The sequence below is a fragment of the Capricornis sumatraensis genome, chromosome 15 (assembly GCF_032405125.1).
Source record: "Capricornis sumatraensis isolate serow.1 chromosome 15, serow.2, whole genome shotgun sequence".
In the NCBI taxonomy this organism is placed as follows: Eukaryota; Metazoa; Chordata; class Mammalia; order Artiodactyla; family Bovidae; genus Capricornis; species Capricornis sumatraensis.
In genome coordinates, this window is record NC_091083.1 from 21,912,081 (window position 1) to 21,924,968 (window position 12,888).

Genomic DNA, 12,888 nt, shown 5'->3' on the forward strand with positions numbered 1-12,888 from the left:
ACTCCTGCAGTGTCGGGTTACTAGGCATATCTGGGCGTCCTTGACTTGATGACACAAGCTCCACTGGGGAAACACGCACTTGTAAAGACACTTAGTGGGAGTCCTAAGAAGGGCACGTTGCCCATTAAGGGACCATCTCATATCTGAAGGCTGTTCTAGCTTGGTTGAGTAAAAGCTATGTTTTCTTTAAGAGAAAAAAAAAAAGTTACCTATTTTTTTTTCCTGGATGCCAAGCAACACAGATTTCGTTTATTAAATCTAATCAGACTAGCGCTGATGAAAACCGTACACAATCAAATAATGATCCTCAAGTTTGTGAATTTCCTTTCAAAGAGAACCCCCGCTACACTGCACTGGCTTAAAACAGCATCCTATTTGACAAAAGCACTATCAAGTTGTCATGTACACTTTCCAGGGCTGCTTCTCATCATGGTTGATTACCAAGATGTTTTTTGCCTAAATGGGAGCTTTTTCTGCTTTTCCTAATCAGATCTCTCTTCCCTGATTCATCTAGCATCACCACAAACCACTGCTGAGCAAATCAGTACATGATCATGGTAGCAATTTCTTTAAATGTTACTAAAATATGAAAGATCCTGTATCGGAAAGATACATGGGAAAGTCAGAAAGGATTTTTTTTTGTTGTTTCTCATCGATAAAATGGAGGCTGAGGCAAAAAAAAAAAAGAGCCAGAAACCATGAACCCATTATTATACAGAGAAGTACCCCCGGTGACTTCTTGCTGTTTTACCCTCTGATTGGGTGATTTGACCCGCTTCTGCTGCGGCCTGGCAGGATTTGCACGTGTCACGCAGACCGCTTTGACTTCTAGAGTGTCATTGCAATACTGAGTCATTGAGAGTGTCAATAGAGTGTCAATAGAAATACTGGCAATGTTCTAGACATGGGGATGTGGCTGTTTGTGTGACCCTTTCCAATGGTTAGGATCAGACACCCCCCCCCCTTTTTTTTTTAACGTTTTATTTTGTGTTGGAGTATAGCTCATTTACAATGCTGTGATAGTTTCAGGTGGACAGCAAAGGGTTCAGCCTTACATAGGGGGTGTATCCATTCTCCCTCAAACTCAAGAAGCAGTTCTTGACCTTGAGTCTGGACTCCTGGCCTCCATAGAAAAGTTCATTTGGGAACAATGTCTCCTGGACCTCCTTGCTGCTGGCAAAGCAAGATTTATCTCAGTAATTTCAACCAAGATGTTTGAACCAACTACTTTCAGTATAAAGCCATAGAGTAGCTAGCTGTCTTTGGTTCCTCAAGCTTTGGAGGTAGCTGAGTGTGGTTATAAAGAGAGCCTGAGGCTGGAATCCTGGCTTTGCTGCTTAGTGGCTAGACTGCATGTACGCTCAGTCGTGTCCAACTCTTTGCGATGGACTGTAGCCTGCGAGGCTCCTCTGTCCATGGGATTTCCCAGGCAAGAACACTGCAGTGGCTTGCCATTTCTTCTGGGGATCTTCCCAACCCAGGGATAGAACCCAATCTTCTGCATCTCTTGCGCTGGCATGTGGAGTCTTTACCACTGAGCCACCAGGGCACGGCTCTTAATTGCTAGATGACCTGTTAAATCTCTCAGTCCCTCTTTGCTTCCTGAGGTTTTCCCTAAACAGGAAGGCGAGAATACCTATCTAATATGCTGGTTGTGGGGATCAATAAGATCAAGTACATAAAGAAGAATTCAATAAATTCTAGTGAAGTGTAATTAAATGAGCAAAAAAGCTTTCAACAGGTGCTCAATTATACGTCTCACATAGGATTTACAGAGTGAACTTCACTGGTTGGGGATTTCATTTTTCTAGAGGGCCCAAGTTCAGAGCCCCCAGGGTCTCTTAAACTCAGTGAGGCAACCTGAACTCTGCTGCTTCCTTGCACGGTGACTTTGGACAGCTCTGAGTGCAGACCTCTTGGGTGTCAGTTTCCTTGACTGTTAGATGAAGACATCAGACAAGGTGGACTCATCTCCGGGCCTCTGTCTTCAGGTAGATATGCACATCAAGCTTCAGCGCACTGGGACAGGAATGCGCTACAACAGTCTGCAGAGACACATGGCTAGATGTTTATTTTCTTCAGCTAAAGTTTAGAGCAGTTGATTTTTAGGACTTTAAGGCAAGTTGAATTGAGGGAAGTCACTGCTTATACCAAGAATGTGGGGAAAGATTGTACCAGAATCAATCGAAAAAAGACCTTCTAGAGAAACTTGGATCTAAAACCATTTATGAAAAGTATGACTCAAAGGGGGCTTCCCTGGTGTCTCAGACAGTAAAGAATCCACCTACAATGCAGGAGACCCAGGTTCAATCCCTGGGTTGGGAAGATCCCCCTGAAGAAGAGAATGGCTACACCCGCTCCATGTTCTTGCTTGGAGAATTCCATGGACAGAGGAGCCTGGTGGGTTACAGTCCAAGGAGTCGCAAAGAGTTGGACATAACTGAGTGACTAACACTTTCACTTTTTTCACATGACTCAAAGGACTACAGAGGAATGAGGTTAAAAGCTGGTGAGGTGATTTTGCTTGTGTGAACATGTGCCCTGCCCAGGGCATGCAGGCTTCTTATGGTGATGCAGGAATGCAGGACAGAGTCTTCAGTTTTGCTCTACAGGTTCTTGAACTTGGCCCACTGGGTAGCTGGCATCTCCCAGGGATCCTTAGGACCCTGGCACACTGTTATATAGCAAGCAGTGTTCAAAGGCGGTGTAGCACAATGGCTGTACCACACAGGTGTCTGCCAGAAACTGGAAATTTCCAGAAAGAGATGCCGAGTTCCTGGAGAAAGGAAGTGATTAAAGCACATAATGGTGCAAGTATGCAGAAATGAAGGGCAGGGGATGGAGTCCCACACCAGTGCAGGAGTTGCTATTGGCTGGAGACAGGGTCGTGTGGGCTGTGGGGACACAAGGCTTCTGGTAGCTGATACTGAATGTCTGCCATTTTCACTTCTCTCCTCAGCCAAGTGGCATCATTTAACCTATGCATTTCGTAGGGTAAATAGGCAGACAAATCTTTATAGCAAAGTACTCCTTAGACATGAAGACCTCGGTAATTAGCAGTAAGAAATACCAGATTTCTAGGTGACATTTCAGTGAGTTTTTTGCAAGAAAATCTTATTTTAAAAATTATTCCTCAAAACTTACAAGTTAATTGGTTCTAGTTAGTCTGTGTGTTGATTTTTAAATGTTGCAGCAGATTTAAGACTTTCTTTTTCCTCTTGTGTTTTCAAGTATGATATTAGGGAAAAACCTTTCATTACAAAACTAGTTTTATTTTCTTTATAGCAGCCTGTTGTGTGTGAGCGTTCAGTCTAGCCCCTCCCAAAGATCTCTGATTTTGCGGTGGATGAAACTAGAGCCTATTGTACTAAGTGAAGTAATTCAGAAAGAGAAAGACAAATATTGTATATTAACGCATGCATATGGAATCTAGAGAGATGGTACTGATGGACCTATTTGCAGGGGAGCAATGGAGATGCAGACATAGAAAACAGACTCGGGGACACGGGGGAAGGAGGAGGACCACGAACTGAGAGAATAGTATGGAAGCATGTACATTACCTTACGTAAAATAGAGAGCAAATGGGAATTGGCTTTGTGAGGGAACTCAACCCAGTGCTCTGACAGCTTAGAGGGGTGGGATGGCGAGGGAGATGGGAGGGGTTTAGAAGGGACAGGACGTATGGAAACTTGTGGCTAATTCATGTTGATGTATGGCAGAAACCAACACAATATTGCAGAGCAATTATCATCCAATTAAAAAAAATCTCTGATTTTAATTGCAGTATAAAATATAGGAAGAGTTCCGTGTTATTCATACCACAGAGAGAATGAGGTTAATTTCCTAAAAACCAAAACATTGGTTGAAAAGCACAAACCTCTTGCAGTAGTTAATTTCCCACGAAAGCTCTTTCTGTAAAAAAACACCAGAATTTGGTTGCAAGCCGTTATGACCGTTGGTTTGTGGTTTTGCTTTTTTTTCCTCCATTCATCAACAAGTGCACATCTTGCCCATCACTCTTTGCAGTAATAATATATATGGCTGATCTGGCAGACAGCCGTGATCTCATTTGTAGTGCGTCATGGTGGAACCCATTTAGCAGATTACGTGGAGATTACTTTAGCTGAATGAAAGCATTGCTGTATTCTTTGTAAAGAAAGCCATATGTTTAAGCAATCAATTTCACTCTGATAAGATGGGCTCATCCACTGTATCTTTCTGTGAGGGAGTCTTCAATGGCTTGTTGGCACTTTTTACATTGTACCTCTTGTCTCTATAGGGCAGTACCAATAGAGAAATTTTTCCCCATCAATTTTTTCCTCAAGCTCTCTATTTGTCTTTGTCCCTGTTAAAAAACAAATAAAGGTCATTCTACTGTATTAATATATCATAAGATTTAACCAACAAATTCTTCCAGAAGTGGTGGTGATTTCTCTTTGAACATGTGTATGGGTTAGTCAGAAGGCAGTTCATGAGACTGATTCTTTCCTGGGAATGGGTTTGCTTCCTGGACATATTATTAACATAGTATTTTTTCAGTTATTCTGTTCCTTGGAAAATGACCTAGTTGAAATTCACTGGTGGCTTTTCAAAGATAGTAAAATAAATGTAATTGATGTCCTCCAAGTTTCTAAGCATCTTGCTATTAAGTGATTGTCTTCATAGGCTGATTACTGATTTCAACTCTGAAACTGACTGTGTGAGTATAAGTGTAGCTGGAATTTCTCGATGACCTACCCGTCCCTCTTTCAGGAAGAATTAAGCAACTGTAAATTAAGATGAACACTAGAATAGATTGGCAGTTAGAGTGATGAGGATATAGCTACCTGTTTTTTTTTTTTTTCTTTCTTTTTATACTGTAGAATGGTTGGTGTATTTTTTTTTCATTTACAGTCTTTATTTCATTCTGTCAAAAAATTACAGCTGAGGGATCTGTTTTTACCCCAATTATCAAGTAATGTGCTATGCTTTTATAGTATGCCTTAAAGAAATCACATAATTTATTAACTAAAGCAGGCATGAAGGGAAATGTCCAAAAGCTAACCTATACACATTTTATCTATGGTTCATTCACTTTGTTCCTATATTAATTTGAATCTGTAATTTAAAAAAGGAAGGTATAGCAATTTGATAATAAGTTTACAAATAATAAAATATTATATTCTGATGATTGGCAGCAGCCTGAAAAGTTAAAAAAAAAAAAAAGTCTGTTGCTAAGTTGTGTCTGATTATTTGTGACCACATGGACTGTAGCCCACCAGTATTCTCTGTCCATGGGATTTTCCAGGCAAGAATACTTGAGTGGGCAGCCATTTCCTTCTCCAGGGGATCTTCCCAACCCAGGGCAGGCGATTCTTTACCACTGAGCCACGTGAGAAGCCCCAGCAGGCAGCCTAGGAAACAGATATTTTGCCAACAAATACAATTAAAGAAAAATGCAGTTCTTAAATGAGTTGGGATTCACAGTTTTTTTTTTCTTTTTAATTGTGTATTTTAGATTAAAAAAAACCAACTAAAAGTTTGTAGACTGAGTTAGAAAACTGAAACTTTCTGAACAAAATAGGACAAAGATCATTTGAAAAAAAAAATCTTAACAGTAACTAATTAAACTCAGTGTTAGATTGGAGCTGAAAATAGCTAAACTGCTTTAAAACATGGAGAAGTCAACCACCTCAGTCTTCTCCTGGATTGTTAACTCAAAGGGCAGATTCTTGTAAGATTAAGCTGTATCACCCACTCCAGTATTCTTTGACTTCCCTTGTGGCTCAGCTGGTAAAGAATTTGCCTGCACTGTGGGAGACGTGGGATCGATCCCTGGGTTGGGAAGATCCCCTAGAGAAGGGAAAAGCTACGCACTCCCGTGTTCTGGCCTGGAGAACTCCATGGACTGTATGGGGTTGCAAAGAGCTGGACACAACTGAGCAACTTTCACTTTCACTTTGGTTCAGATAGATGATATTGCTGGTGCCATGGTAGTGTTTCTCAAATATGATACAGGATTGAATGTATATAATCCAGAATGAGAACCAGCACCACAAAAGAAAAAGGCCAATATGGTGACAATGTAATGTTTGAAGGGTATTTATGAACTGAGAAACTAAATGGTTAAATGATTTACCTTAAGAATCCCTGTTATAAGTAAATGTGATGCATTAAGATGTGAACTTGACATTTTTCTTGAAGTAGAATTTAATGCCTTTTATATTTCCAGATGCCTCAGTGTTACAGAATTTTCACAATGGGATTCACATGGGCTTTAAATAACATCTACATGCTAATGACACACAAATTAATTTGTCCAGCCCTGAACTCTTCCCTGAACCCCTTGTAGATGCTCAATAAATTTCTGTTAAATGAATGAACATTATGTTTTAGATGATGGCTCCTCCTGGGATGTGTCAGCTGTTTTGGTTTGCTTTTTTGTTAATTCATTCTATAAAGATAGTCATTATGAAATTAAAAGACTCTTGCTCCTTGGAAGAAAAGCTATGACAAACCTAGCAGCATATTAAAAAGCAGAAATATCACTTTGCTGACAAAGATCCGCACAGTCAAAGCTATGTTTTTTTCCAGTAGTCATGTATGGACGTGAGTTGGACTAAAAGGAAGGTTGAGCACCGCAGAATTAATGCTTTCAAATTGTGGTGCTGAAGAAGACTCTTGAGAGTCCCTTGGACACCAAGGAGATCAAACCAGTCAGTCCTAAAGGAAATCAAGCCTGAATATTCATTGGAAGGACTGATGTTGAAGCTGAAGCTCGAATATTCTGGCCACCTGATGCAAAGAACTGACTCCTTGGAAAAGACCCTGGTGCTGGGAAAGATAGAGGGCAGGAGGAGAAGGGGACAGCAGAGGCTGAGATGGTTGAATGGCTTTACCAATTCAATGGACATGCATTTGAGCAAACTCTGGGAGTTAGTGACGGACAGGGAAGCCTGGCTCGGTGCAGTCCATGGATTCACAGTTGGACACGACTTAGCGACTGAACAGCCACCACAAAGATGCTCATTATGTTTACCTCCTAAGCATTATTGATATATTGACAAAAACAAAGGAAAGAGAAAGTTTTTTATTTTTAAAGCTTTGTATTTATTAGTTTTAAAAGCATGCTACATATTTTCTCCCTTGTAAGAAGTCATTAGTTTCTGGGCTTAGGTTTCTAGGGAGTTTTTTGATTTTTTTTTTGTGTGTGTGTGTATGCTTTTTGCAATGGAAATGATCTTCTAATTTCTAAATAACATTAAAATTTAGGGATATGTTTGCTTTGTGTAAGTTAATTTCACAGGCAGTTTTCAATGCCATTTAATGATACAGATAATTTTAAAGGAATAGCGGTGGTGATGCTTTAACTATTTTCTATTTTAACCTTTTCAAAATGCTTTCCCTTACTCATTCATAACATAGTGTTACTTTAGTGAACACAGGTGGTATTCCTGTGTACTCAATCACATATTTGCAATCACATTTATATGTATATATAAAAAGATGTATGCTCCCAACCATTCTAGTAATTGAGATTTCTGTCTCTTTTTTTGTTTGTTTTTAAAGATTTTCTTTTTTAAGTGAACCAGTTTTTTAAAAGCCTTTATTGAATTTGTTACAATATTGCTTCTGTATTGTGCTTTGGTGTTTTGACCGTAAGGCAGGTGGGGTCTTAGCTCCCTGACCAGGGATTGAAACCATGCTCTCTGCATCGGAAGTCGAAGTCCAACCACAGCACTGCCAGCAAAGTCACTTTTTTTCTCTCTCTCTCTTTATATCAGCTTTGATCCTACCCTTTTACTCTTCTCTTTTTCAGTATGATTATCACCATAAGCCAAATTCCTACTTTGTGCTCAATTGAGAATTCTCAATATACTTTATATACTTGTGAATGTGTAGTTGAGTAACTGTCTATAAAAGAGTTGTTTTTTGAAACATCTGGTGACCAGATCACTCCAGACGAATGTTATTTCTGGGGATGGAGCACATGCCTTCCAGGCAACATGGTCTGGTCTGGAGAAAAGCAGAAAAAAGGAACAGAGGAGGAAAAAGAATGGATACCAAGTCTGGGGTTTCTGAGGCATTTCGGATACAGAAGGGAATAATATCAGTGTTTTTTTGGAAAGCCTAGAATTCAGTGCCCATCTGTGGAAATGTGTGTGGACTGTTTCTGAATCACGTGTTTGTTCCTCATGTTTGTTTTTGATCGGATACAGATTTCCAAGTCAGAGATGCCACATTCGGCAGTAGCATTTCATCAAGTTTAGGAACAGTATTTGTTGAAACTGCCTTAAAGCTTTCAGTTTAATAAGCCCAAAATACGGTCAGAGTGTAAGTTATCCTTTTTTGCTTTGAGCCTTGCAAATATGACCTTGTTTGTCAGCGTTTAAAGTATGACACATATTGCCAATAAACCTGAGTGTGAAAATAAAGAATAGTTGTTTGTGACGATATCATTAAAACGATGTTTGTGGATTTTCATTCTATAGTCCTAAGAGAAACCCACTCTGATGCAGATTTTTATCCTCCGATAGTCAGTTCTATACATTTATGGATTGTCTGTTTAATAAGGATGAACCATAAGGATTTTGTTATTTTTCTGTTGGCTAAAGAAAAACAGCTATGGAGCCCATTTCCAAAGACGGTTTTTTTCTGGAAAGTTGCAATTAAAGCGGATCAAAGTAATCTGTCTGAAAATATTAATACTGGGCAGGAGGCATTGGGGCCTCATTTTGAGGATGCTCACACTTCGTTGAATGCATAGGTCTTATCCCAGGAGAATGACAATGCATTTTGTATACATTGACAAGTTAGAATTTTTTGTTATCAACAGGTTTGGCAAACATCGAAAAGATGACAAGATTGAGAAAACGGGTAAAATAAAAATACAGGACTCCCTAACGTCAGAAGAGGAGAGAGTACGGATGAAGCAGGAGCAGGAAAGGTAGATTCCAGTTATTTGGGTGGACCTCATTCAAGGGAGGCGCTTTTGTTCCTTTCTACTCTTTCTTTTTTTAATATAAAGAAATTTATTTATGAAATTTGTATTTCATGCATTTATTTCTATTTTATCTTTCTGTGTCAGTCCAAAGACTGATGGTTGGGTGAATACAACATAAAAACAATTAAAAGGAAAAAACCTTATTTTACTTTGTGGCATTTAAATGAATTTTATTGGTTTTGGTTAAGATCTTTGCACAGAAGATGGTAGGCCATATGAGCATGGGTATTAAGAGAAAATAAATCAGCATTAATGATCACTGAAAATGGCAAAAATATGTAATATTCTGTCTCATTCACCTATGAGTATATAGTATATTATAATAATTTTAAAGAAATGTTCATATGGAAATAAAACTGAGTTTTTATATATCATTTAAAATATTTTAATTTTTAATAAGAATTGAGGAGGCTATTGATTTTTTACTATGTTGTTTTCCTATGAAGGCAGACATCTTTTTCCTCCTCCTGCTTTGCTATCATATTTTATATGACATTTTTTACTTAAATGTTTCTTCATCTCTTCCTGAAAGATTGTTATCTACTGCTGAATCATTTCATGGTGGGGACCCACAGACCAATGAAATGGATGAAAAGTTACTTTGATCACGGTTATAAAGCTAAATATCATCCATAGCTAGGGTTGTAACCCAGCATCTCTAAAGCTAAGTCGGCTATTCTTACTATAATTCTAGAGTTGTGGCACCTTTGATCTTATTCTTAACAAAGACAGAAAGAAAAGAGAGGCTTTTCTGTGATTCATGTTTGGATATTTTTCGTCCATCTTTCTTATACCCCTGAGGGCTATGTTTTTGTGTTTTTCTGGAAAGGTGTGATTCTCTATTTGTAGCTTTGCAGTTTATAAAATATATAAGTGGGGGAAAATATGTACTTTTAATCTATTTTACAAAATTGAGTCTATTCTTCCAGTTCTCCAATTAAAAAAAAAAAGTCATTCCACCTTTCTTGCTTTTCTGACTCTTTAATCCTCACCAATTTAGACATCCCCAAACTTAATAAACTCACTATTTTTAGAACAGGACACATAGTGTTCTCAGTGTTTGAGTATGGCATTTAAGTGTTCAGTAGTATTAACATCTACCTTAAAAGACCTTCTTATCCCTTAAGGAAGAGTATATACCAGGTAAATGTATGAACACAGATTTATCCACAGGCAAATATGTGATTTAGTTAGAGAATAATTTAATGGGTAGGAAGAAACATTATACTTCTCCCTATCTTGATGCCAGCTTAGGGGAAGAATGTCGTTAATCCTGCACCATTTTTCATATTCTAAATATTCCCTTTTTTGCAGTTTAAGATGAACTGCTCTGTTTCAATGTGGAATTCTGTCAACGTTTTCCAAAATCCTTTATAACGTATAGTCAAATTTTTACAGCCAAACAATGGTTTTACATAATGGCTTCACTTGTATTACTAATTTGCCTAAGGCACAGTTCACCTCTCCACTTTGCTTTTAATCTGCATCTCTGTACCTCTAATGATGCAATACTTCTGGGAACTAGGTTGGTCCTAATGAATTTACAACGTACAAGAGGCCTAGAATAAAGAATCTTTTAGGGTCAGGGAACAAGTGAATGGTCCATTAAAAAAAATCAATTAGCCTCATAATTTAAGAAAACTGTTTGACTGCATGTTTCAATAACAGTTTTTACAAGTGTGTTTTATTTAAACTCATGGATCCTGTAACTGAGCAGGGAAATGTATGAGACTCATTGAATTGCATAAGTGGTACTTGTTTAGTGTTGTTATTTTGATAAAGCAATTCTGCTTTTGTAAAACCTCTTTCCTATTCTGTATATTGGCATTGGCATTGCTCCTTTTAAGAATGAAAACTGCAGCTTCTTTGGGAAGGACCTGACTGGAGGTAATAGAGAAAACGAAATAAGCCACTGCCTATGTTCTCATGACAGCTTTCCTTCACTGCTGATGGGCAGTGAAACATCTCCTGTAATATTATTTACTACTGTAGCTATTTGAGTTCCAAAAATAATTTTGGCTGATTCTATCTAAAAATAGAAAACCTGATATTCCTTAGTTATTAGTTATGTCAGGTCCACATACCAAAATATTTTTTGTGTGTGTATCAATCCATGAAGCCTGAATATGATTTGATAGAATATTGAAAAATTAAAAGAACAATAAATATAGTTGAAAATGATTTTTCCTACCATGTTAATATCTATTTAGATAGTGAAAGTAAGTTAGATTCTTCAGAGCAGGGGTCTGAGATGGAATTTGCCTTCATTCTTGCTCACTTCTCTGCCTTTCTTTCCACTCGCTGCCGTCACTGGGAGCTGGGGTCTTGGATACATGCTGTCTACTTGGAGAAAAGAGGAGAGGGATCCTGGTGTGAGTCTGTCTTTGGGCTTCACCAGCTCTCCCCTGTCAGAACCAAAGACTCTTTGCCTGAGGTCTTCTCTTCAGAAGTAAAACAGCAAGGGTGAAGTTTGCTGATCCTGAGATGTGCTATTTCGATTTCCAGTTTTGAGCGCTGAGCCTGGTACCCTACCTGTTCAGTGATGCTGTTGACCACATTTGGTAACCCCTATTAGCTCATTTGGGCTTCCCTGGCAGCTCAGCTGGTAAAGAATCTGCCTGCAATGCAGGAGACCCCAGTTCAATTCCTGGGTTGGGAAGATCCCCTGGAGGAGGGCATGGCAACTCACTTCAGTATTCTAGTCTGGAGAATCTGCATGGACAGAGGTGTCTGGCAGGCTACAGTCCATGGGGTTGCAAAAGGTCAGACACGACTGAGTGACCAAGTACATTTAGGGACTTCCCCCAGTAACTGCATTGCAGGAGATGCAAGAGACGCAGGTTCAATCCCTGGATCAGGAAGATTCCCTGGAGAAGGGCATGGCCACCTACTCCAGTATTCTGGCCTGGAGAACCCCATGGACAGAGGAGCCTGGTGGGCTACAGTCCATGTGGTCACAAAGAGTTGGACATGACTGAGCAACTGAGCATGCAGGCACCCACATTAGCTCATTCCACCTCACAAAAGGATGGGACTCTGATTCCCACATAACACAGGTTCAATTACATGATCTCTGTAACTCTGGGCCCACTGAGCTTCAAGTATAAAGCACATCAATGGATTTTTCTGTTAACTCAGTGTCAGAAGTAATCTTTGGCTTTCTACTGTATTCTTGCTCTGTTGATAGCTTCATTTATATTTTAATGGTATATAAATATTGTGGTTTGGGGTTCCCCAAACAGCATTCATCAGCAGAAAAAGGGCTCCACATGCAAATATATTTGAGAAACACTTGGTTAAAAGCAGCTTATGGATATTTCTTTACTCCATTATTTCTCAACAGCCTAATTCTGTTCATGTACATTGTGAGTCACTAAAATGTGTGTGGGCATGTTCGTGCTAAGTTGCTTCAGTCATGTCCGAGTCTGTTTGACACTGTGGACTGTAGCCCGCCAGGCTCCTCTGTCCATGGGATTCTCCAGGCAATACTGGAGTGAGTTGCCATGCCCTCCTCCAGGGAGTCTTCCTGACCCAGGAGTTGCATCCATGTCTCATACATCCTGTGCATCAGCAGGCAGGTTCTATACCACTAGCGCCACCTGGGAAGCCCGCAGCCTAGAGAATCATTACTTCCTAACTTATTTACTCATAGATATACATCCTTCTTCACTATTTTTTCCCACAAAGTACTAGTATCTCTCAGAATTAAGAGTCATTTGGGAAATACTGATGACAAGTAAAGACCATTGGCTCCTAGTTTAGCCATGTCCAGCTCATTCATCTCACTGGCTATAGAAATCAGAATTGAGTTGTTTTTTTTTTTTTTTTTTTTTATGATGACCACAATAAGTTTAGTGAACATTCATCATCTGATATAGATACAACATTCAAGAAATAAAAATTT

General features: G+C 39.1%; 1 protein-coding gene across 8 annotated transcripts in view; it reads left to right on the top strand.

Moving 5' to 3' along the window:
• PARD3 (par-3 family cell polarity regulator) overlaps positions 1 to 12,888 on the top strand; it is a 568,914-nt gene that overhangs the window by 407,515 nt on the left and 148,511 nt on the right. For 5 of the 8 annotated variants that reach the window (XM_068987362.1, XM_068987363.1, XM_068987364.1 and 2 more), the window contains one exon: positions 8,817 to 8,927. The exons of the other annotated variants lie outside the window; for them this stretch is intronic. In XM_068987362.1, the coding sequence (XP_068843463.1) occupies positions 8,817 to 8,927 (111 nt within the window). The remainder of the gene's footprint in view (positions 1 to 8,816; positions 8,928 to 12,888) is intronic. 8 annotated transcript variants of the gene reach the window in all.